Source organism: Amphiprion ocellaris, chromosome 3 (genome assembly GCF_022539595.1).
Source record: "Amphiprion ocellaris isolate individual 3 ecotype Okinawa chromosome 3, ASM2253959v1, whole genome shotgun sequence".
Lineage (NCBI taxonomy): Eukaryota > Metazoa > Chordata > Actinopteri > Pomacentridae > Amphiprion > Amphiprion ocellaris.
Window position 1 is genome coordinate 29,374,506 of NC_072768.1, and position 25,877 is coordinate 29,400,382.

Consider the following 25,877-nt stretch of genomic DNA (forward strand, 5'->3'; position numbering starts at 1 on the left):
AATAAAGAGTAACTGGATAGTTGGCAGAAGAAAACTAAACGTTTCAATATGTGAAGTAAGAGGGAGGCCATGCTGATGAAGATGATAATACCGAGTCTCTTCTATCAGTTATATCAAAAGTAGGAAGGCATATTTTCAGTGGGATTCTTTGTTTATAAAGCTAGTGTGTGCTGGAAAACTAGAAAATTAAACAGTTGGTTAACAGAGGAGCAAAAGTCTGTGGATGAGTAGAATGACAGTTGTCTGGTAAAGAAAAACTCCTTCATGATTGCACAGCCAGTCAGGAAAGGTTTCCAGGACGTAGACAGACATGTTTCCTTTAAGGGAAGAGACTTCAGGTCTGGGGGTCTTATACTATGAAGAATGATTCGAAGTTAGTGAGGTGTTGTTATCCTTGTAATTGAGAACAGAAAATAACAAGAGCGTGACTGATTTATTGGCCTGCAAATTTTGTCAGGTTTTCTTAAGTCGGTAGTGCAAGCTCAAAAGAAATACAAATTTCAATAAAACCCCTGAACAAAGTGAAGACACAGAGATCTACTAAATCAACTTCTTTGTTTTTTGACTTTGGTAGTAGCTCAAAATTTGATTAAAACATCGACAAATCCACTTAACTGCAGTTATCTGTAACCTCTATAAAGTATTTGGTAAATTTGTCAGGTGGCATCAGGGTTCTAAAATCAGGCAGAGCAGAAGCTTAGAACTGACTTATGGTTACATGTAGTCTTAATGGGCTTTGTTTCAGTCACCATTTAATCCTCATACAGTTGTCTGACCACAGAAACAGAAAAATATAAATAAAACAGCCATCAGACCATTTTTACTCCGTAAATTAGTACTGGTCGGGCCCTAGAACGGACATTGTTTTATTTTCTCCCTGTTCTCGTTCCTTTCTTTCATGTTTCACTTTTAAGCAAAAAAATAAATGGAGAGCTTTATCTTTGACATTATTTTTAATATGCGATATTCATTGTTTTGCAAAAGAAAATTGATTATAGTCAAGTGTGACTCTACTTGTCCTACTTGGCTTCTCTATGTGTTGCAGAGACTCCTTCCAGACATGGAACATTGTTGTGTTCATCAGTCCATTAAAGTAACGGCTTTCTGTCATTCAACCCCTTTCACACATACGGATGAGCGACCAGGGTTTGCATTCAGACATGTGGGCGACTCCTTTAGCTGCCATCAGATTAACGGAACAGAGTGCATGTCTGAAAGGGTTAAGAGGGACAAAGACATATGTTTTGCTGGATTTGAAACAGCAAAAATGCACAAACAAAAGAAGATTGTGAAATAACGTGCAAAATGTTGCAGTAATAAGCAGGAAACCCTTGCTCCGGTACCACTAACAGAACTGATAATGCTAACGGTCTTTAGTAATTTAGTCCTGAAGCTTGCTTAATACCAGGTTTTGGAACCCATGCGTAGGGAGAGCTGGGTTGGAGGCAGAGATGAGGCAGCAGGTGGAGGTTGAGGCTGGGGATTGGGTGGCGGTGAAGAACCTGCCGTAGTGTCTGGTGAGTTGGCAGAAGAATGGCTGAGCGGAGTGAGCTGCTTAATGATTCAGTTCGGAGGCAGTGTGCAGGTAGTCGGGCGATAACTGAGCGCTTTCCAAACAGAGGCACATGTACAGAGAGAGGGACAAACAGGGAGACCACAAGAAACACAAGTGGAAAACAGGAAACATTAGTTAGGAGGGGAGAGGTACTGTAACCCTGTGAAAATAGCTTTTTGTGCTTGTAGCCTTATGCAAGTAAATACTCACATGTTGGCGCTTATGTATGCGTCATCATACATCATATGCCGGGACGGTAAAACGATAGCGATGCAAACACTTTGTCAATTGCAAAAGAGAATATTTTGAGAGAATATTTCTTTTAAATACGCTGAATGCCAACAACCATGAAAGCACATAACAAAAGTTCAGTTCCATGAACAATCTCCAAGCACGCTTCCTGGCTGGCTCATAAACAGTCTATCATGTCCCTTGATAATGGACCCTCTTTACCCCCCCATCACTCTCCCTGTGACTTCCTTCAAGGTCCCCAGAGGTGTTCACAGTCTGTGCTTCTTATCACCCTTGTCTGCACTGACAGAGTGGGATGGCCCGATGATGGACAGCAGCGGAAGCTGCAGTGGTAGACCTTGTGAGATGAGCTTCACAGTCTCCCCTCCACCTCCATTCAGGTCTGAGGGAGGACAGACTTGACATTGGGGTGCATTTGAGGGCCACTGTGGGGGTCCCCATTTGGTGGTACCCGGTTCAGCACAGTGACTCAGAACCTTAACCTCATTGTAGTGTGGTGGCTTCACCCCCCTACACCTCCGGGTTTACTGATTTTCTTTACTTAATGTGTAGCACAGTGAAATGATCCTTTCATCCATATTTATTTGTATTTATGTGTGTAAATGTTTCTTTTTGTGCATGTTTTAAATTTATCCCGTGTCCCCTTTAATAAATAGGCTGTAGTGTTTACATTCAAATGAAACCTTTCTATTGTTTTGGTGTTTATTTAAACAGATTGTTTAAAAATGATCAAAAAATGTATCAACTAAAGTGAAAAAGCTTATTATGATGTAGTGCCTTGCCCTATACTATTAACTAGTCTACATCATTACTATATCTACAGCAGTGAACAACACAGTAATTTCAATATTGCTTTACTCGTCTGGCTACACATGCTGGTTTGTGGCCAAATGTTGGCTAAGCTTGTGGTTTAGTGTACTCAGTACTTCCAGAATGAACTGTTGTGTGTCATTTCTGAGCATGTGAATAGTCTTTTTTTCAGGATGGTGGGGCACACAAGTGTAGGTTTTAATCCTTTTGCAGAGTTTTAGCACCAGGGTCTTGCATAGCTCCATTAGAACTGTAGCTATAAGGTGCATTATAAGCCAGTCACCACTGTCAGGGATGTGGTCAGCAAAACTTTAGTTACTGCTCATGTCATCCTACTTGGTAGCTTTGCCTCCCGCTGGTTAGAGCAAGTCCTTGTTTATAAAGAAAACGCAGAAGCTTTTACTGCAGTGCCTCTTATCATAGTCTCACCTTTTCATATTTTTCAAGACAACTTCATGATAATTACTTGTATGCATCTGGTGAAAGTTCCCTAGACATGGGCCTCTTACCACTGAAACACACACACACACACACACACACACACACACACACACACACACACACACACACACACACACACACACACACACACACACACACACACACACACACACACACACACACAGTGGCCCAGGGCAACAAGTTCAGCAGTGCAGCTATGCTAGATGGGAGTAAACAAGCTCAGGCCTACTGACTGCTCGTCTCTTTACAAGGACTCGCTCTATTCAGCAGCTCTGTTGATATTCCACTGGTGAGCTGTGCTACTGCAACATAGGACTGTGTTTGCGTATGTATGTATTTGATGGGCGTTTTCAGATTTTTATATTCAGTTAGGTCCTGGTGGCAGTAGCCTAGGCAAGTTAATTAGGGCTTTCCACAAGGATATGTAGTGGCCAGTCAATGGGACCCAGGAGAAAAGTCTTGACCCTAAAGGCCCAAATTTGGTGGTCTGACTCTTTCTAATGCCCCTACTCTGTCCTATACACAGATCTCAAGCATTGCATATGTTGAATTTGCTTACTCTTTGGAAGCATACAGTGAATTATTGTAAAGGATGATTAGACTTCTTGGGCATTTTAGCAATGCACAGTCTGTAAATGGCTGTTGGTATTTAGAACCGTGCTTGTTCCTGACTGCTCAGAGGTAATGAAACCAACAATTATTAGACTGTCTTATTCGTTTATCAACATCTTCACTATGTCTAGTTTCTTTTTGGGTGGAATTTGTCCTCTCTCTTGGTTTCCATATTAATATACCACACACATTGGCAGTAAGCAGAAATGGTTTCAGAAAGAACATTTCTGTTGTTACCATAAGTACACATAGCTTCCAGGGGCCTGAACTACAAAGCGGGGTTAGTTTCAGTGACATGAAGGTGTCTCTCTTTTACTCTGCTAGATCACCATGGTAACGTAGACTTGACCTCACAAAGGTAGACATACAATCACACACTCAAGCACACATATGCACACAGACAGTTGTGTCCTGAGCATGCTACTGTATGTGCACTTGCATATGAATGCGCTTGTATGTGCACATCCTGTTGTTCATTCACAGAACAGTCTAAGCACAGCCACAAATTCTTGTCAAGTTTGCACTATGATATATTACACACACACGCACACTAAACATTCTTTGACGAATGTGTTGTGACTCTGCTCTAAAACTGCCTGTCAGCAAATACAAATGGATGCACTCACAAACAAGAGCAGTGTTAAGGATGCTGAAACAGCATTCTTTCTAATCTATAGTGTGTTGTAAAGGTCTGTGTCCACTCATTTTCACCTGACGACCAACAGCATGTCACTATAATAATACAAATAATACAATCTGTATGTCATTTATTAGTCTGCAATTAGATTGGTGACAGGTCAAGTCAAGAACTTTATTGCCATATGTACACGCAGTTTGTGTAGACAAGAATTTTGTGTTCAGAGCTAGAAGAACTGGGGAGAATGGAAGGGGCAGAGGGGTCTATGTACAGAGGTAACAGTTCTGTACACATAGATAGATGAGTTCCAGGTGACCCCTATACAGCATTAGAGTCTTTATGATGGGTGGTCTTCTCACTATAAAAGAAAACGGTATCATTAGCTCCTGTTAATTTACAAAAGGTCTCATTAAGAGGTCACCACCTTTATCTCTCACCTGGAGAGAGATAAACTATCATCAACATTGCAGTTTCTATCGGTAAATAATGACCATGGAAAATCCTTTTTCAGGTACAGTGCCCACCAGAAACATTTGCATCAGTATCTTGTTTATCCACATAATCTTTCAAAAATGTTTTAAAAATCAAACCTTTAATTGAATACAACTTTCAATTCTTATCATGAAGCAAACCGTTGTCTTAAAAATATGTGTGCTACACTTAATAGCACCCCTTTATTTCATATTTTGTGCAAATTTCTTTCGCCAAGATAACAGCTCCGACCCTTCCTATACTGCAGGATTAGGTTGATATACATGTGGCTGTCATCGGAGACCATTCCTTCATAAAGAATCTCTCCTGAGGGCTGTTCTACAAAGCCACATTAGTGGATTAGTGAGGTATGTTGAGCCTAAAGTCATAGTTTTCAGTATCACGAAAGTGTCCCTCTTTTTAACCTGCTTAGATCTCCATGGTAAATAATGGTGAAGAGCTGACCTAGTCAGGAGCAGGTTATGTTCAGAGTTTTGGATTTAAACCGGCTGTAAGAAGCATCTCCCTTTTACCAAATGGTTTCCTGATAATTATTTATGAGTGATACAGATTCTCAACTGAGGGAAAATGTTTTATCTGCAAATATGTTGAGCTGTATATTACTAAAACCACTGAGTGAAGCAGCTTAGTTACAATATGACACACTGTGTGTATCATGTTACCATGGGAACTCGACATGTGCATTTAGTTGATGATGCAGAAATCATATGAATATGTTTTCATGCTTGATCCTTTTACATGCTGGTACTGCAGCTGATTAGAAAAATTGGTCATTCTACTTGTATGTATTAGAGAGAATATTCAGTCAGTAATATGAGTTGGCCACAAATTAAAGTGATTTCCTGCATTATGAGACGGTGTCAGACCTACATGCATTTCAATACAATATTTTGCTTGAATGTATGAAGTTTAACATTTAACACCTCTAATGTGCAGCTGTCCGTTATCAATAATCAGCTGCATTGATCGGTAAAATAAATACATTTCACACATTTAACAGTTTTCTACCAGCATTCCTGCCCTGCATCATTTGCACTTGCAGCGCTTTTTGAACTTTGGGTCGGGTGACTGCGATCACCATGACAAAAACCTTTTTTCTGCAATCAGTAAATCTTTTTTGTCTAGATTGTGAGGTGAACTTACTTTGGATCACTGTTCTGCTGGCATCAGAAATAGGAATCACGCCAGATTATGGATTCAGAGAAAACACAAAGATACACATGAGGGAAACTTGGACTCATATAAGGAAGTTAAGATATACTCTTTGACACAATATAACTCTTGCCCCAAAGCCACTTCTGGATTGTCTTAGGTTGTTAGTCAGCTGCCTCACCAAGACCCTACTTGCCTGGTTACTCAGTTAAGCTGCATGGCCAGCTCTTTGATGAATTCTGGTGGTTTCAAACATAGGACGGTCTCGGTCTTTACATACAGTGTGAATAATGGGATCTTATATACACAGCTGTGTGCCTTTTTTTTAGTATTATATATCCAGTTTATTCACTTGAAGCCTTACAGTCAAGTTCAACTCCTGTCAAGTTCATCTCAAGGATAATAGAAACTAAACAAAATGACCTGACCACAATGTGAAGTACCACAGCAAAGCGTTTGAATATTTGAATACTTATAATTGAGACATTTCAGGTTCAAAGGCTGGGAGGATCCAGTAGCCAAATGCTTAGGGCGCTTATTATATTGGTGCCAATGCGGTGAGCGGTCAGTCCCTGGTTTGATTTCTGGTCAATCAGACACCTGCTCAGTGTCTTTTTCACATTTTCTGTCTCTTTTCACCGCATTACCTAAATAAAAGCAAATCTATCTTCATTGTTATTATGAGTTAATAAGTGTATAATTAATGAGATTTTGAAATGTACAACTCAATAAATTGTGCAAAAAGTAAAGGGGTCTGAATAATTACTGACTCCATTGTATGGGAGTAATAACAGACTTAAAAAAATGTTTTTGTATTATGAGTCAAGCAAAGTTATCTACAAGGTCCTTTGCTGCATGACATCCACTCTTTCTCTTCTGTTTCCAGTGTCTCAGTGGCAGCCCCCATCAAATATAGGCAAAAAGCTAACAAAACAATCATTAAATTAAGTTTGAAAATGTTGCTCACGTTCTAATTGACTTTTTTGGTTTTTTTGTGTGTATCAGGCGCACTAGGCATGCTTGAGTAGTGCAAGCTGTGTTAGTAACAACTTCAGCAGTGTCTCCTACCTGTCTATCACATCACATCACATCGCTCTGTTTATTTAACAGACTTACTCCACTCTGCAAATGGGCTTGTCAGTCCCAGTCTGTAATCAAGGGCTTTCAGTGATTGGCTGTTGCTCATGACGTAACAGACAATAAGGTAGAGCTGTGGGTGGGACATGGCTTGAAACCTCAGAGTGACTGCAGAGAGAGCGAGCTGGCTGCACCACAGCCAAAGTAGGACATTTACCATATTTTGCAATAATGGGTCAATGAAAATAATGATACTAGTAGTCCTAAAAATGCCAAAAATTGTCGTCAATGATTGGTCAGATTGATAGTCAGTTGACCATAGACCATATTTCACATATTTCAGTGCAGATATACTTAATTACTTACTGACAAAAATCACTCCCAGTCTGTGGAAGCTTTGCAGAAAGGGAATTTTTCAACATGGTAACTATCCAAAGCGTGAGCATTTTTCCTTCTTCAAAAACTCCTGTGTGATTTTAGATGAGTTTTTGAGGAAGGGAAAAGTAAAAACTATGACCTGGCTAAGTATGTCACCTGACATGAATCCAATAGAACACTTTTGGGGTATTTTAAAATGGGTAAAACAACAAAACCCCTCCAGGAAAATGTATCTACTGCTCAACTTAGAAGTAATCTGAGTACTGTATGGTGATACCTTTTAGACTCATTTCACTTTTAAGTGAAATTGCACAATTGTCACCATGTAAAATGTAGTAATTTATCCACTGTATTCACTGCTGATCCAAAGTGTGACTATTTTCCTTTTCCTGCCGTTGTCATTGAACAGTAGAAGAGATTGCTTCAAGTGACCCACCGGAGGTACCAAACGGATCTGCCATGTCGGTGACTGTTCATGAGAATCGTAAATCCCGCACCAGCACAGGCTCCATGAACATCTCTCTCTTCCACAAGCCTTCACATCCTGACAGTGTTCTGACCCACCTCAACACCATGAGGAAACAGTGCATGTTCACTGATGTCACTCTGTGGGCCGGCGATCGCTCTTTTCCATGCCACAGGTATAGTCTTTTTTCCTCATTCCTCGATGGAGCATTTCAGTGGAAATATTCAGGAGATGGAAACAACAAACTTTTGTATAGATACCTTGAAGATGATCTTTTTTTTTTGATAACCTCTGAACCTGTGAACGTCACTAACATTGATGCTGTCTTTGGATCCTGTAGGGCAGTTCTTGCAGCATGTAGTCGTTATTTTGAGGCAATGTTCAGCGGAGGACTACGAGAAAGCCTGGACAGTGACGTCAATTTCAGAGACAGTATACACCCTGAGGTACAACTGCTGTCACTGAAAACATTTGTACTGTATTGTTTGTGTTGAGTAATAAAACTTCAGTGTGTTTGGAATGCTAAACAGCATAAAAATGCTCTTTGGGTGGTTAAAGTTCAAACTTTCTTTCATGACCATACAGCTAGAATGTTGGAGTTGAGCTCAGTAAAGATGGAATGGCTGTAACAGCATACAACAACAATCCAAACATAACAGCACAAGTGCAAAAATATGACAAAGCAAATGACTGACTACTCATAAGATGGTGAGGTGTGTACAGTATATGGAGTCCACTGCAGAGAATTAGCAGCCTGTGATCTTTAATGTTTAAATTTTGTGACAGAGAAAAACCAGCATGAAACACCTCAGGGTCAGTGCCTTCAAAAAAAAACACTGCCCATCAAAGAAACACACAGTATTCTTACTCTGGATGGCCTTCTTTCACCTGCCCAATCTTGTCAGTGTGATTCTGAAAAAACTAGTGTCTGCATTTTTTGACACTGGCTGGACTATTGAGATTCCTTTTAATCGGGATAACTCAAGAACTCCCTTAGAAATCTTCAGTTGATCCAAAATGCTGCACCGGGAGTAGCAATCCTCATCTTTGTTTCTCTCTGATCTCCTCTCACCCCATCTGGTCAAAGCAGATGGCCGGCCTCCCTGTACCTGGTTCTGCTGCAAGTTTCTTTCTGTTAAGAGAAGTTATTTATTGATTTTCTTGTTATAATAATTTAAAGTCTTGACCCTACCATATAAAGTGGCCTGAGATGAAATATGTTATCAATTGGACCTATGTAAATACACCTGAATTGAATGGACAATTCACTCAATGACCACCAGTGTGCCAATCTATGATTTATAGTTTTGTTAAGTAATCCTTTGCCACTGTAGACAACCTGCTGACTATTCATTGGTTTTACTATTTTTTTGCTTCAGAATGTAAACTATCAGCAAGCAGTTTTGTGTTTTTCACTTGCTTTGTTTTCTCATTGCTACTAGCTCCCTCAGTCATTCCTAAGCTCTCTTTACTGCAGCTCCCTTTCTCTCTTTTCCGCTCATGCCCTCAACCCACACACACTCCATCTTCCTCATTTAAACCAGCCAGGAAGTCCACAATTGGGCCCCCCAACGCTCCAAAGTCTCCACAAGTGGTGGGTTAGGTTCAACATGACACATATGCTTCAGTGTACCGTTATGGAACCAGATACAATTGTTGTATTTCTCTGATCATTGATTAATTGATAATATATAACCATATTTTCATGTGAAAACAGAAAACTTCTCTTTTCTTGGTTGGAAAAGGTATGAGCTACTTGGTCATGTGATGTTAAATATGAAAATATTTTCTTTGAGCTTGCAGAAGCCTTATTTGTTATTGTATCAAACTATTATAGATATTATAATGTCAGTGGCTAACGATGTAATTGTTTCCTCTGCTAGGTCTTGGAGCTTCTGCTGGACTTTGCCTATTCTTCTCGAGTCATCATAAATGAGGAGAACGCTGAGTCATTGTTAGAGGCAGGCGACATGTTGCAGTTTCATGACATTCGGGATGCAGCAGCAGAATTTTTAGAAAAAAACCTGCATTCTTCCAACTGCCTGGGAATGATGCTGTTATCAGATGCTCATCAGTGTAAACGACTGTATGAGCTATCATGGCGGATGTGTCTGCTACACTACGAGACGGTAAAGAGGACTTACATTCTTTTCTGGCTTCTTGTTTCATATATATATTATTTTTAAATTCATCTAATTATTAAGTTCCTGCTTCTGTGGCATGAGGTTGTTTGCAGGTTACGACTGGACTCGGCAAAACTTTGTGCATGTTCCAATCGCAACAACTGACCCGATTGAATCTTTTTCAGAGTTACTGTCAGGGAACAAAAAAAGTACCTACTCCTGGGTAGTTACTTCTAACAGCCCTGAAAAACTGCTGTGCAGTTTTTAACGTTGGTTGGTTCAACTTAGAAAAGATAAGTGGCGACTGGTTAAACTTGAAAGGACAAGAAACATTATTTTTCTACCCTCTTGATGTCCTCATTGAGTAGCAGTCTTCTACTCTCAAGCATCGCCATGTTCAACATATAATTCACCCTGCAGGCTAACATGACAATCCTTTTGTTGCATCTTATGTCTGGAACAGATGTCCTCAGTACTACACAGTTTCCCTGAAGTATAGCTGTAAATACAAAAAAGAAATAAAGCTCACTGTATTCTTAAAGAGAAGTTGAGAGTGCATGCTTTAATAGAGGCAGAGATCTCTAGGACCTGGCATTTAGCAATCGCTAGTGGCACTTCACACAGACTGGTGGATGATGAAACTGAAAACAGACTTGGCGTATTTGTGGATATAAAAGCATGCGGGAAATACTTGATTTACTATTTTGAAATTTCCGTCTTTTACTGGTCTGTTGGATGATTATACTTTTCTGTAAGTAACAGTGAGTAAAATAGCGTTTAATTACAGGGATCTGTTGTATATGTTATTTAAAATCTGGCATTATACAGCACAAGGAAAATTCTTAAATTAACATTTTGTTTTTTGTTGCTGAGCCACCCAATTGCAAACACAACAAATGCTGGCGCGCTATTCTTCAACTCTTCTACAGTATGTTGACTTCTTCGTCCCGTTAATTATTATCTGAACTGGAAGCACTGCACAAAAAACGTGTTTGACTTGACTCTGAAGAATTGTGACTATATGCTAATTGCCTAGATGACTGAGTTAAGGTATGCAGGTGGTCCCCTTCAATCTTCATCTCTGCATTATCACTCAAGTACCCTAGAGTTAGCAGCTGAAGTATATACATAGACTGTAGATATTTCAGTAGAAACTTCATATTTTGCTAATATATGATATACCTAATCTAAGTGTTTATACTTTAGGTAAGAGAATCGGAGGACTTCTATAGTCTATCTAAAGATAAATTGCTGGAGCTGATTCTTAGTGATGAACTGGAGATAGAAGATGAACAGGTAAGTGATTCTGTGTCTCCTTTCTTTTTTCATTCTGTCTTTTTTCATTCTGTCTTTTTGCTTACTTTGTGGTAATGTTTGCTAATTGTTATTTAAAATAGTGACCAGTCTTCCCTTTTCACAAATATGTTTAGTTCCTCTCATTCCAACAGTAACTAAGCTGTCTTACTGCAAATTTGACTTGTGGCAGGTTGTGTTTAACTCTGTGATGCGATGGGTTCGGTATGACTTGGAGGGTCGGCGTCTCTATTTACCAGAGCTATTGAGGGGCATCAGGTTGGCTCTGCTGCCGTCTGAATGTCTGCTTGAAGCTGTAGCCTGTGAAGAGCTGGTTATGGCTGACAAGAGGAGCAGGTAAGCTATATTAGTGGCCTAACAGATGACAGTGAACTGATTTTATTTCTAGCACTTTATTTCGCTTTATTCTGTCTCAGATTACAACATTTAAAGTAACACATTTAAAATGCAATTAATAATTATATGTACATGTTTGATCATATACAATACATTATGTTTGTAGTTTTACTGAAAGTCACTAGTACAGCAATACATGTACTATACTAGGTGGGTCATGTACGATGGTATGAAAAGCAGCTTGTTATTCCAGGTGCATTAGAGGAAGCACCAGTCTGTCTGCTGTCTTCCCAGCCCAACAGATTCTATAGGCTTGAAAGGTCATAAAAAATGCATAACACAGCGCAAAAATGAAGAATACCTCATAAGCAATATATTACTTAGTAATAGTGGTAGCAGGCATTACTACACTGTTTATCATATGAGGATATCAGCATTCACTAGCTTGCCTTTACAGATAACGTTCCAACTCAGGTTTTTATTGACCTGCAAATACATTCAAGGTTTGTTATTATGCTTGTTTTGTTTGTCTGTGGTGGAAAAAAAACTGTTATTGAATGTGAGACTGACTGTGTCCAGTTGCCATTTACACAACATATCTGTTATAAATTGGCTGAGAAGCTTAGTGCATATTAAAGCCAAAATGAGAGTCTTTGGATTTTAGGTGAAGAGCCACAATGAACTAAGAGATCGGGGCTGGCAGTAAAAACAGAGGTTTGGACTAGGGAGCTGAGCTGTAGGACAGTCCGGACAGGGAGCTGAGCTGAAGCTGTCTCTGGCTTCAGTCCGTCTAGAAGTGTTTCCTAGAGAAACCCAAGGCAGGAAGTTGGTTAAGCAAACTGTAGGCAGAACAAACAGAATTTAGCATTGCAGTAACAGACTGGTAAAGAAACAAAATGTGTTAATGGCTGGTGTGAGTCTGACTGAGTAACAGAGTGTACTCAGAGCTGAGCTTTTATAGCAGAATAGGTAATGAGTACCATGTGACCAAGCTTCCTGCACTGCTGCCTCCACTCCTACAGTTACCAGCACCCACTTGCATACCAGGCACAGAGAACGGAAGGGAATAGGAGAGAGCCTGCCAACCAGTGCTGTGCTAGTGCAATAATCTAGCACATATGTTTAACTGACAAATCTGCAAATGAAAAGACTTACTAAAAATGTAGCTTTCTGTGAATTCATACATGTTAGCAACTATAGTTGTTGATAGAAAATAAAACAAAGCTTTTTCAGTAAAATGGATAAACACATTTGTCATAATCTCTCGTCTTATGCTTCACCTCTGTTCTGCAGGTCAATAGTAGAAGAGGCAATCCAGTGTAAGAAGAAAATCCTTCAAAATGATGGAGTAGTGACTAGTCCATGTGCCCGACCACGCAAAGCAGGGCACACACTACTTATACTGGGGGGCCAGACCTTCATGTGTGACAAAATATATCAGGTAAAAGACAGACACAGCCTTTTATATTTGGATGACCTGTTTTCTTCCGTGACAAGATGCTGCACATGCAGATTTAGTTATAAGGCTAAGTTAGTTGAGTGTGCTCATAATAAAGTTCAACTCTTGTCTTTGCCAGAGCTGCATAACTAAAATGTCTTGACTTAAAATGTAATATTGCAAGAGTTTGCCAGAAGTCACACTCTGTTGGTTACTTAAGTCACGAACACAATATAGTGTCTGTTGAGATTTAATCTGCACTGTTGTATTCATGACGAAGTGTAAGAAATGAAAATAACTTAAAAATGTGTGTACTATGTATGAACTATGCACTGTTCAAGATGTTACACGGTATCGACATAGAACTGTACATCCAACTCAAATTCTGCTTGAAATTCAGAAAAACAGTCAACATTCACGTCAAAGTTGCCATGGTGTGTGTGTGTGTGTCTGTATAGCCCCTTTCAAGCAGGCACCCCTTTCTATTAATCTGGCAGCACCTGACTGTGTGACTTTGTATATGAATGAGCACCCTGGTCACTTTTCCATAAACATCATAACGGCATTCTTACTAGGTCAAAGCTAGTATCACTTTTTAAAAATTTTTTTGGGGGGCTTTTTGTTGGCTTTATTAGACAGGTATAGTTGAGATGCAGACGGCAAAGTAGGGAGAAGACATGCAGTAAAGGGCCGCAAGCTGGAATCGAACCCAGACATTTTAATATCACACAACATAAGTCTGAACTGCATGCAGTGTCTTTAAGGGATAGATGCACATAGGCAATATATTTGGAGTTGTGTGAAGTCATTTGGGGAAGGCATTTTCCACTTTTCAAACACCAATACTGGCCCAAAAAACAACATGGAAACAGCAAAAGATGCAGTTTGCTTGCCTTTCTTATTCACTTTGCTGTACAACTTCAGATCTATTACAAACTGCAATGTCAGTAAAAATGCAACTGTTCTGTCCAGTTTCCTGTTAGTAGTTAGACTGTCATCACGCAAGGACAACATTTTCATTGTTTAGGAAAACATAAATAACCTATTCTGAGTTATTTAGGCAGTTTGAGAAGCTGCTTTAGGTTTGTTTCAGTTTTTCGTTCATTAGTGCATTATTATGTATTACACATCGCTTTACGTACTGAACAATGTTGCACGTATGATGAATAGGACATGTGTACCAGGTATGTCTGAATGGAGGCATGTGGAACGTTAGTGTGAACCTGACCAATATCGGAATGACAGAATGCTGACACTTTAAAAGATTGATGAAGCCACACGTGCAGCTTCATCATGTTTCATATATGTCCGAAAAGAGCAGAGGTGCGCTACAGATGGTCCTATGATGACACCCACCTGTCGCTCAAAGTGGCCACACCTTTAATTATGCATAACTTTAAGCCTTAACACACTGTAAATAGGTGAGTTCTTCTCAAGTGTGAATTGAAAGAGCTGCAGTTTATAGCATTTCACGTTAATTTCATATTTACTTAGTCCAGAAGGTTGCCGCTTGCTTCTAACTGGTTGTAGTATTCGCCTGGTTTAAAGCAAAACTGCTACGAAAGCTAAGTTGTTTAATTTACACATGCATTTATTCATAGTGTCACTGAAAGGACCTGATTGAGATATTGACTCGGAGACTAAAGTGAAGACCAAGCAACATATTAGTGGAAAAGCTCCTTATGCTCTAGCAAAAAAGTTATCCAGTTTTTCACAGCCTGTTTTTATTGCTATTGGTGTGAATTTTTAATGTAAAATTTAAAATGAAAAATTGTGAAATAAGATAAAAATAGAAAGCCTAGTGTACCCTTATTAGTTATCTTCATATACCATTGAGATCTGATTGCAGACTTTGTACTGAGATATGCACCAACTCCTCTACATAGAAACCAAAGCAAAGCTGTCTACATTTTTTTTCTAGCTGTTATTTAAATCTAACTGTTGACCATGTAGAAGAACTATGTGATGATGACTGGGATCATAATCACAATTACTAAAATCACCCCGCATACAAAATCTCCGATAATACTTTATTTACATTAAATAAACAATAATGCGCCCTGTGACAGACTGGTGACCTGTCTAGGGTGTCCCCTGCCTTCGCCCGAGTCAGCTGGGATAGACTCCAGCCCCCCCCCCCCCCCCCCCCCCCCCCCCGGGACCCTAGTGAGGATTAAGCGGTGTATAGATAATGGATGGATGGATAAACATTCCTTGTTTTATGTCCTGTGCACAAAACTCATTTTAGGTGGACCATAAAGCCAAGGAGATTATACCTAAAGCAGACCTTCCCAGCCCCAGAAAGGAATTCAGTGCATGTGCCATTGGCTGTAAAGTTTATGTGACGGGAGGAAGAGGATCAGAGAACGGAGTGTCGAAAGATGTCTGGATCTATGATACTGTCCATGAAGAGTGGTCCAAAGGAGCTCCCATGCTCATAGCCAGGTATGCTATGGATGATGAAGGTGTATTATAGTGCCAATGTTATAGTCTATTCAAGTTCAAGCAGAGTTCACATTCATTTTGAATATTTTCTTGTAAAGTGATAAACATTTGTGGATGTTGGTGTAAGTTTGAGGCCCAACAGAAACAGAATTCTCATTTTAGTATTCATCGAGGTAAACTTTTATAATTTTAGTGTACACTAGATGATGTTTGCAAATCATTCCAGCCCCTCTTGTATGATATATTAATGTACTTTTTATTGCCTAAGAGTGTATTCACATCTTTTGTAGACTGTAGCTCTACTGTAAAATGATTATTGGGTATAACTCAGAGTAACAATTGCGGTGTCATTCAAAAAACTGCTGGGTTGTCTCTTTGGGCATGGTTTCTAAAAATAATGAGCATTTAAATGTACTAATCAGCTTCAGTCAGAGTAGTATCTCAGTACAATAGTGAGGTTGACCACATTATACCATGCTTAATGAAATGTTAAAGGTCAACAAAGCCATGCGTTGTCTTGAGCACACACACACACACATCATGTGGGTCTTCTCTTCTTCAGGTTTGGCCATGGTTCAGCTGAGTTGGAAAACAGTCTATATGTTGTTGGAGGACATACAGCAATAGCCGGAGTTTTCCCTGCTTCTCCATCTGTCTCCCTAAAACAGGTCAGAAAATCATTGACTTGTTAGTGAAAATAATATTAAAATGTACCAATTTTACCTATAAATAAACTGTTAAAAGCTAATTACTACGTAAGCACATACAGCTCATAATCTCATGTTGTCAGGAGAAGTTGTTAATGCTCATTCAACTTTAACCCAGCTCGGATGCATTATGCATCATTGCACTGTTGAAAGTTTAGGATTTGCACAGACTTTATGCTCTAACCTTACAACACTATTTATATCCTCTGACACCTATACGTCATCAGCAAGAGGACAACCACGCCTGTACAGCCAGGCACATGTACTGTGCCGTCTGGTGATTTATTGCTGTAATGCCCAAAGTATTGATTCTTTCTTACCACATTACCAACAGTTCTGTCCCAGTCACATGACTTGCAGAGTCACTTATTTTGCTAATTATAGGTATAGTCACATAAATTTAGTATTTTTACTAATATTTTCTAATTAGCATTTTCAGCATTAAAGCCATATATACTTACTGCCTCCTGAAAATTGTGTTATTTACTGTAATGTAATTTTAAGAACGTATGTCTCAAATATGATACAGTATATATTTTAATAATTTTATGAATCCTAAAAATAGCAATTGCTGTGCATTTTATGTTGTTTTTTACATTTAAAAAAAAATCATGGTTGTAAGTTCACCAATTAATGTCACATTTATAGTGCATTAGAATCTTGTCAGTCATAGATGGGGAGAAGGCAGTAAAGTCAAATCAAATAACAAAACAAAATAAATAACCGAGTTAACAAATGAAACAATAGCTCAGTGCGTGTGTATTACTGTATAATATACACGTAAATCAAATGTATGCATATATGCAGTACAGTGTAAAACTGTAAATCAATTCAAATATGTGTACATTTATGTCCAAAACAAACCCAGATATACACAAGCTGCCATAAACACCTCATTATATGTCTTTATGATTCCACACTAATTATTATTATTTTTTGTTTGACCAAAAGGTTTGACAATCAGCTGAATTTAAAAAGTGTAGAAGTTTTTGATGAAGCCAAACATGAAGTGTAATATTTTCCCAGGTAGAGCGGTATGACCCTCTCAGCAATAAATGGACTATGATGGCCCCTCTAAGAGATGGCGTCAGTAATGCAGCCGTGGTCAGTGCCAAGCTTAAGCTGTTTGTTTTTGGGGGGACGACCATACACAGAGACAAGGCTTCCAAGGTTAGTGATTTGCCATATCAATCTTTCTCACAATTCTTTAGACAGCTTTCTACAGTTGAGTGTTGAACTAACTGACAAATTAGAGTGCCTGAACCAACACATTTTCATTTAATAGACTTAGCATTAAGTATTTGGGGTTTGTTGTTTTCAATTTCTATAAAATGTTGTTTGTTCCTCTTGCTTAATTTTGTACTCATATTTAATAAAGACATTAAAAAAAAATCAATAGAATCAAAATTAACAGTCTACTAAACTGTCATCATCTCTGACAAACATCTTCTGTCCATCTTCACAATCCACTGACCAACACTCGGTGTTGGTTTTGTACCTGTACCATTTTGCTGTCATTGCAGCTTTTTTTAATCTGTATTTGTATCTCTAGGTCCAGTGTTATGACCCTGTGGGCAACCGATGGAACATTGCAGCTGAATGCCCCCAACCTTGGCGCTACACGGCAGCTGCTGTCTTAGGGAGCCAGATCTTTATTATGGGTGGCGACACTGAATTCACCGCTGCCTCTGCTTATCGCTTTGACTGTGAAACCAATCTTTGGACTCGTGTGGGTGACATGACGTCCAAACGGATGAGCTGCCATGCCGTGGCTTCAGGAAATAAGCTGTATGTGGTTGGTGGTTATTTTGGAACACAGCGGTGTAAAACGTTGGACTGTTATGACCCCACATCTGATAGTTGGAATTCCATCACCACTGTGCCTTATTCACTGATCCCCACTGCATTTGTCAGCACATGGAAACACCTGCCTGCCTAACTGGGTCACACCAGGAGCTACTCATCACAGGTATGTTGAGAATGATTGGCACATTATCACTGTGTCTCCCAAATCAGTCAAACGGATCAGTGGATGGTTGTTTTTGCAGTCTGCGTTTGTTCACCTCAGAGATCCAATGCACAGGATTTAGGGTATGCATAGTCCCATAGATAGCTATGAGGTCCCTGAGGTCTAGACCTCGAATTTTTCCTTGTTAGACTGGCTGACGTTTTGCATTAGATGTTATGTCTAACTAAACTAGGTGCATTACTGTTTCAATAATAATTATCAATGACTGATAAAATCTGTCCCCACATCTCTTCAAAATGATTTAATGATGGTCATTTTTGCCAAACGTACTTTAATGCAGAAATCCAAACAGACTATCTCAGAAATCTAGACTATCAATTGTAGCTTTTAGTCCAACTTGCTGCTTATTCTTCAGTTAATAGATGCATATCTGGCTTTCATCTGAATCACACAGTTAGTGAGAGAAAAATAGAAACCTTTAAACCTATTAAAACTTAGACTGACATAGCTGACATAGACCAGAGTTGATATTAGACTGGTAATATGATGTTTGTTACAATCTGGACGATGTAGGACACTCTTTGCCCCTACCAACTTGGTTCATGTAACAGTTATCTCCATATGAATACTTTTGAAAGGATAGATCAACAAAACTCAGGACAGCCAGCCGAGGAGGAGTTCCTCTACAGGACAGACAGATACGCAGTCGATGTTTTCAGTAGAATACATGAGTGCATGAACAGAATATAATAGTTAGGTGAAAAGGTACGTCAAGATTAAGTGCAGTGGTTTAAAGAGTGTCAGGCAGATTTCGTGGAGTCACAGAGATGATGTGGAACAACTTCCAGGTGTCACTGTGAGCTGGTCAGACTTTGACCACAATCTCTTCTGTACCACCGAGACCTGTGAAAAGGATAGACCTCAAACGGCAAAGCTACCAATGGCACATAGGGAAAGAATAAAGGTAGGAGGTTGTGACGCAGGTCAGAGCTTGTCCCACCATTCTCTTATCAAGCGTCTGTGGAGCTTACTTTTAAGTGATCCTAAGCTGTAGATGTGAATAACAGCAGAGACTCGTCTAGCTCTGATGTTTCATATATGTTTGTGAGCTATACACACATCCAAGGACTAAACAGACAAGTATTGTTTAACTGACAGAATAATGACTTCAACTGAATGGTTTGAGAGCATTTCATTTATAACTCAATCATTTTGCTTTGACTTTCAGACCAACAGTTTTTTGATTTGTTTGTGCATGATGATCATTAACTATAATGCCAATGTCAACATAGCCAAAATTTGTGGAAGTGGAATCCTAAAACTATAATGATCACAGTCCATCTAATTGTTTGTGTTTACTTGTAAGCTGTATTCACATAAAGACCCATCTCTGCTATGGGAAAGCAGCAAGGAAGCTTTATGCTAAAGATATGTTCTTTGTCCTCTCTTAAGTACAGAGAGAACCTGTGCAGTGGGAACAGCAGTATATAAATATCCTCCATCCATATCCACTCAATGCTACGTCGTCAGCCCCTGCTTCCTGTTTTACCCACCCCCACCCTTTAAAAAATTGATGCCATGAAACTGAATTCCAAGAGCAGGCAGCTCTTCTTAATTCTGTCCTGTCTGTCATACTTCGGCCTTCTCTATTTCTGTCTTATTCCTTCATTCACCTTATATGTACATTTCTTGATGTATTCGTTAATGTACGTTATGTTTTCCTTTACTCCAGTAGTTCATTTTTGTGACCATGTGTTGTGATGTAAAGCCTGGAGGTGGATCATAGTGGAATTGAGCACCTCTTCCAGCACTCAGAGCAGCAGTAAAAGCCAGCTCTTCCATGGGTTTCCAGTGAGCCTGGCTAATTGAAATTTGAATGCGTAGTGTAGGCTGTGATTACTTCACTTTGTTTTTATTCTTATCATTTATTCATCCTCAAAACAGGACATAGGTAGGCATACACTTGAGAACTGATTTTGCTGAGTATTTATTTTTTTATCATTCATGATTTATTTAGCAACTGAAAATGAGTGTAAGCTGCACAAGTCCTCTCATTTCTCTGCAAGTATACTTTTACTAAGCATACGATTAAACATTAGATGGCGTTAGAGAAGCAGTCCTTACGACTTTGTCTGTGTTCCCTTTGCACATCTCAGTCTAACTGCCAGCTCAAGACAAGATTTAAGTTTATCAACTATAAGCAAACAGACACTAGTTACCGGAATTAAAGAAACAGGAAACTCTAAATTGTGGTGCAGAAAGGCACAATGTTTCATTCCTCAAAAGTAACAAAGTGAGCTGAACAACAGGATTAGTGGTGGCTACACTGTTGGAATGTGAACTCTTAATTTAGATTGGATGTTTACTGACAATATGACTGCAAACACTAAAACTGAAAGGCTTAAAGAAAAATTCATGTTTTAGAAGAACATGCATATTTCAGAGCATATTCTCACATATGTTGACATGTATAAGTGATAATATTCATCTGTCCATCTATTATCTACACACCACTTAATCCTTTGTAGGATCATGATTGGGGCTGGAGTCTATCCCATCTGACTTAGGGTGAAGGCAGAATACACTCTGGACAGGTCACCAGTCTATCACAGGGCTACACATAGAGACAAACAATCACACTCACAGTCACACCTACAGACATTTTCGAGTTACCAATTAACCTCAGCATGTTTTTGGACTGTGGGAAGAAGCTGGAGAACCAAAGAGAAAACCCACGCATGCCCAAGGAGAACATGCAAACTCCATGCAGAAAGATCACAGGCCCAGGCCGAGACACAAACCGGAGATACTCTAGCTGCAAGGCAACGGTGCTAACCGCCGAGCCACTGTGCAGCCCATGTGTACTCCAGCATGAGTACAATTTTAAAAATGCTCCAAGGTGAAAAATGGACAAATTTACACTTAAAATGTGTGACTGCAACAGTTATCGGTTTAGGAAGCCATTCGATGGGCACACATTGTCAGTGTTCAACAAGCTTAAAAACTACTCGGAATATAATCATTATAAAGTAACCCTGTTGCCTGACTTCTCTACTGCAGTGCACACACACATACACACAATCATACTTGCCATTTTACATTTCCAAAGCTCATATTTTCCACACTTCTATTTTTAGAGCAGCTTTTCTAATCAAATGTCATAATATTTAGCAGAACAGAACCAGTTTAAATAGAGTTCTCTCATATGTTAATACTTGAAGGCAAATTAATCCGTGTTCTGAGATGCCACTGTCAGCTTAGCCAAGTGAAATACACTGAGCCGACATAAGTGTGTGAGATAGATTTGTGTATTAGACCACACACACTGTCTGAATGATATGTCTGACACAGAGTAGGAGTGTCTGTCACAGTAGAATGCTGTACAGGTGTTTGTGTGTAAGTGTGTTTATGATGTGAGTCAGTGAAGGGTAGAAGAGCTGTATCAGCACTGGCAAAGGATATGTCAAGATTATACTACTTGTGAGAAAGACAATCCCATGAGTACTTAGCTGAAGTGCCACACTTTGAAGAATCAAGTCTTAGGAAGAAGCACTTTAGAGTTACCAGAGACTGAAAATGGTCCTCATTCTGCTCGGCTCTGTGGTGTCTGCATGAAAACACACACAAATGTAAATGGACACCGATCGGGCATAACATTATGACCACCTGCCTAATAGTGTGTTGTTCCCCATTTATGCTGCTAGAAGTCCTCTGACCCTGTTGATCAGTAAATTTAAAATTTGCAGTGTAACCTCCTGTACAGTCTCTTCATGGGTGTGTTTGCCTTTCTGATGGTATGTGTAATCTGAGCGCCCTCTGCTGTCATCTTGTCACAGCACAATTGCACTGTAACCATTGAAAGGGAGGTAACATTCCCATGACAGAGTGAGGTAATTTTAAGTACTGGATATTTTTTATTTATTTTTTAAACTTGTTCTGAATATGATTGTGATTGTTACACGTCATCCCCTTTCTGCCTATCCTGTCCCTGTCTACAAAGGGCCCCGGCTGCATTTGAATCCAGGCTGCTGCTGTAAGGGGTCAGCGTCATATAGTTTGCAAATGAGCTACCATGGCACAACCACAACAGTAGTTCTATATAAAACATATGGCTCTGGAACCAGAAAGTCCTCTTGTTGTTTCCTGTACTAAAGAGGATTTTGAGAACAGTAACACACAGATAATGAAAGGAGAGGAGTGTGAAATGTGAAATGTGCTCTGGAAATAGCAGGCTTGTACTCAAACTCTACATTTGGTGAGTCAAACTAGTCACAGCTGACACAAGATAAGGGGCTGGATACCAGGCAGGTCAGGTCACCAGTTCATCACAGGGCTAACACCAACAGACAGACAACCATTAATGCTGGCTAACAGCTAAGGCCAGTTTAGAACCACCTTCAACCGGCCATGCAGATCTTTAGAATGTGGAGCTGGAGGCTCTAACTCACTGATTGGTCAATCACTTATAACTAGAAGAAGTGTCTTGGATGATTGTGGATGAAGATTTGACGCTTTTGAGATGAATAACTTACCACATCTTGAACTTTAAACTATTCAAGCAGCAAATCTTTATGTGTGTGCATCTGTGTGTACACAATCACATTTTTCAGACCTTTACAACCAGTAGAGACCAAGGGCTGGGGAATACATTAATTGATTTATTTCAGTGGAGTTGAGTTTTAGCATTTTAAAGATAATAAGACAACAGTGTAAGCTTGTGGATTTATGGAACAGAATGAAATGCATCAGAAACACCAGGGCAGCTGTTGTGTTATCAGACAACATCCTAATGAAGCTAAACTCTCTCATGTCTTTCTGTGTTTTTCAGGAGTGGCTGGAAGAGAAACTGAGTAGCTGTTCTGCAATCTGAGGCTGACTGAGGCAAGAGTTCTACACAGGACCAATCCTTACAAAAAAAAAAGCTGTAGCTCCCAGACTGGATCAGTTCTGAGTGTTGTGCTTAACAAACCAACAGCACGCCACTTGGTCTGAACACACAGAGACAGTTACACTGAATGTGATGCATCCTAGATAATGTGATACAACCCAAACAGACTCTTTGATGAACCTGACTGATGCACAGATGCTGTTTTTAGCTGATGGACCGCTCATACAACCTGAGTAGTTGTGCATGTATAGCTGTGCGTGTTTCTTAATAATTCATGAAATTCACTACTAAACCATTCCAGTGTGTAGACATAAGCTGTAAAAGCTGCCAAATGACATTTACTTCAGTAATTTCCCTTGGAAATACAGCAAAATGGAGCAAATGCAGGACCCAAATTTTACGTTCCACTGACTATATTAGTATTACGAACACATTTGCATTCACACAATATGAAATGAGTTTCCAACAAGAAGGAAGTCACACTACTGTCTTTTTATCATCTCCATGAAGAAAAATCTCACTCATTTCTTAGGGGTTTACTTGAGTTGTAACATTTAATGGTTAATTAGGTTAACTGTTAGTGACTCAACAGCAATTGATTGGAAGCATTGTTTTCATGGGACTGGAAAGTTAATGGTCAGCTCTCTGTGGCATAATGGAGTATTTATCCAGACACTCCATCAACAACTAGTCCATGAGACGATATCGATTTCATACATATAATAGCTGCATATGAAGCTTGGAAAACAAACCTGAGACAGGAAAATGTTATGATCATGAACATGATTAGCAGTTTGTCTTAGTAAGGTTTTGGTGTTGGCGGTTCATTTTAAAACCATGTTCATTTAATAGGGCTGATTGGACATCACAGTTGTAATCAGTATTGGTTCACTGATGAGGTGTATTCACTTCTGTTGCATTGAGTTTCTACTTTGGAGTCTGTACTTTGAATATAGGCTTACTGAAGTATTGGTTTGTGATTGTTCATAAGAGAGAACTTAGAAATAATGCAGTTGTTGAGAAAACATATCTGAATCAAGTGTCATAAATGATATTGCACAGGGGTTCACCTGTCTTCAGTACTATAAGCTAAATATAATTGTGTGTTACTTTCTGAAAGTCTGATCAGTTGTTCCACACGCCATTGCTGTTCTCCGCATTCAGTAAGTGGAGCATTCTACTTCAGTCCACGCTTTCTATTCTCACTAAGGATTCAGACACACTACATTTAATTCATAGGCAGTGTAGTAGACTGCACAGTGACTAGTGAACAGTGCTGCTAAATATTACTGTTCAGCAATTCACAGCCAGAGCATACCTGACTGTTAAGCATTTAGCACAACTCCACACTAAAAAATATGGAAAGTTTCAGAATGAATCTTAAGGTGAAGACTGCAGTTTGAAAACTGGAGCCTAAACAATCTTTTTGAAATACCAATATTTCATTTCCTTCTGTGTGTGCCCAAGTATTTTGCTGAGCTCTGAAATAGTATTTTTCTGCCAGTTACGCCAAGCAAAAGTGTTACTAAATCCATTGGTAAGTATGATCTGTGGATATGATTCAAATACACATTTGGCAGTTTTACTATATAAGGTTGTACATGAAACTGAAGAACGTAACATTAGAATTGTGGGATCAGGCTGGTAGTCTTACATTAGGCATAGAAAGACATTTCCAAAAACATTGTTTGTGGTTTTACCAGACAAATAGGAGAAGCACAGAACAGCTTTATGTACAGCATCCCCTGCAGAAACCATCACTGCCAAAATGCTGAAGAACAAAAAGCTGAAATTTGACTCAATTAATTATTTTCTTTAATACCTATGCACTTTTGATATTAATCAATGCAGCATCAGCAGTGGTTTGTCTTTGTCCCACAAGTGTTAACGATTTCCTGTATGCTGGGGATAACACCAGCTGTCACATTATACAAACTGGCACAAAATGGATCTTCCATGTTTCTACAGTACACAGATACATCATGGCTGATATGTTGTATAGTCTTTGGTACTGTACATTATTGCTGGTGTTCTAATTCTTATATTCTTAAACTGATTAAAGCGCTGTTGTGAGGAGGCTATGGACTGATAGGGTGGACATTTTTGAGTTGCATTTGCCCGAATTTGACTTACTTTCTCAAGTTGGATTTCTGGTACTGCTCAGAAGTGAAGAGATGTTCTAGAAAACTCTTCAGCATGCTCCAACTGATTTGTTAAATCAAAAGATAAGGTGAGAAGGAACGTGTTTTTAAAGAAGTACGGTTTTTGGGGAAAAAAATGAAAATAACTAATTGAAAGAATAAAAATGTAAGGTGCTGTTTGTTTTTACTGGTGACAATAAACTTTGACTCACTTTTTTAAAGTGCGTGTATGTCTTGAATGTAAAGAAAAATATAACGGCATGTCTGTCACACACATTAGATGTCCAGTAAGAAAGAAACAAAGGGACAGCAGTACATAATAGCATCCAGTCACTGAAGCTACCTGAGTGACTGGACGTAAAACACTGTAAAGCACTTTGAGGACCTTTAAGATAGATGGCACTATGCAAGTGCAGAACATTTGCCATCATGTATCAAATCAATTCAAACTGCAGTGACTCTTAAATACGTAATCCAAATGTGGCCAAGGTCTACAGACTGACACGGTGGATAGGATTGCCAACCTTCATGCATTTGACTGCTAGATGGTACTATAGTGAAATACAAAAATTGCTCAATACCACTTGCTTCTTCCTTTCATATACAAAAGACTGCAGACATGA

The 25,877-nt window shown here is 39.2% G+C and overlaps 1 protein-coding gene across 3 annotated transcripts in view; it reads left to right on the forward strand.

Moving 5' to 3' along the window:
- LOC111582000 (kelch-like protein 25) overlaps positions 1-25,475 on the forward strand; it is a 28,417-nt gene extending 2,942 nt beyond the window's left edge. Inside the window, exons 2-13 of one of the 3 annotated variants that reach the window (XM_055009338.1) lie at positions 5,068-5,167; positions 7,837-8,068; positions 8,234-8,339; positions 9,777-10,022; positions 11,223-11,312; positions 11,503-11,666; positions 12,960-13,107; positions 15,353-15,549; positions 16,112-16,217; positions 17,283-17,426; positions 17,809-18,225; positions 23,054-25,475. In XM_055009338.1, the coding sequence (XP_054865313.1) occupies positions 7,887-8,068; positions 8,234-8,339; positions 9,777-10,022; positions 11,223-11,312; positions 11,503-11,666; positions 12,960-13,107; positions 15,353-15,549; positions 16,112-16,217; positions 17,283-17,426; positions 17,809-18,195 (1,770 nt within the window). In that variant the 5' untranslated portion in view covers positions 5,068-5,167; positions 7,837-7,886 and the 3' untranslated portion in view covers positions 18,196-18,225; positions 23,054-25,475. The remainder of the gene's footprint in view (positions 1-5,067; positions 5,168-7,836; positions 8,069-8,233; positions 8,340-9,776; positions 10,023-11,222; positions 11,313-11,502; positions 11,667-12,959; positions 13,108-15,352; positions 15,550-16,111; positions 16,218-17,282; positions 17,427-17,808; positions 18,226-23,053) is intronic. The other 2 variants (XM_023290449.3, XM_035957333.2) reach the window with 2 other exon arrangements.
- Positions 25,476-25,877: the final 402 nt, after the last annotated feature.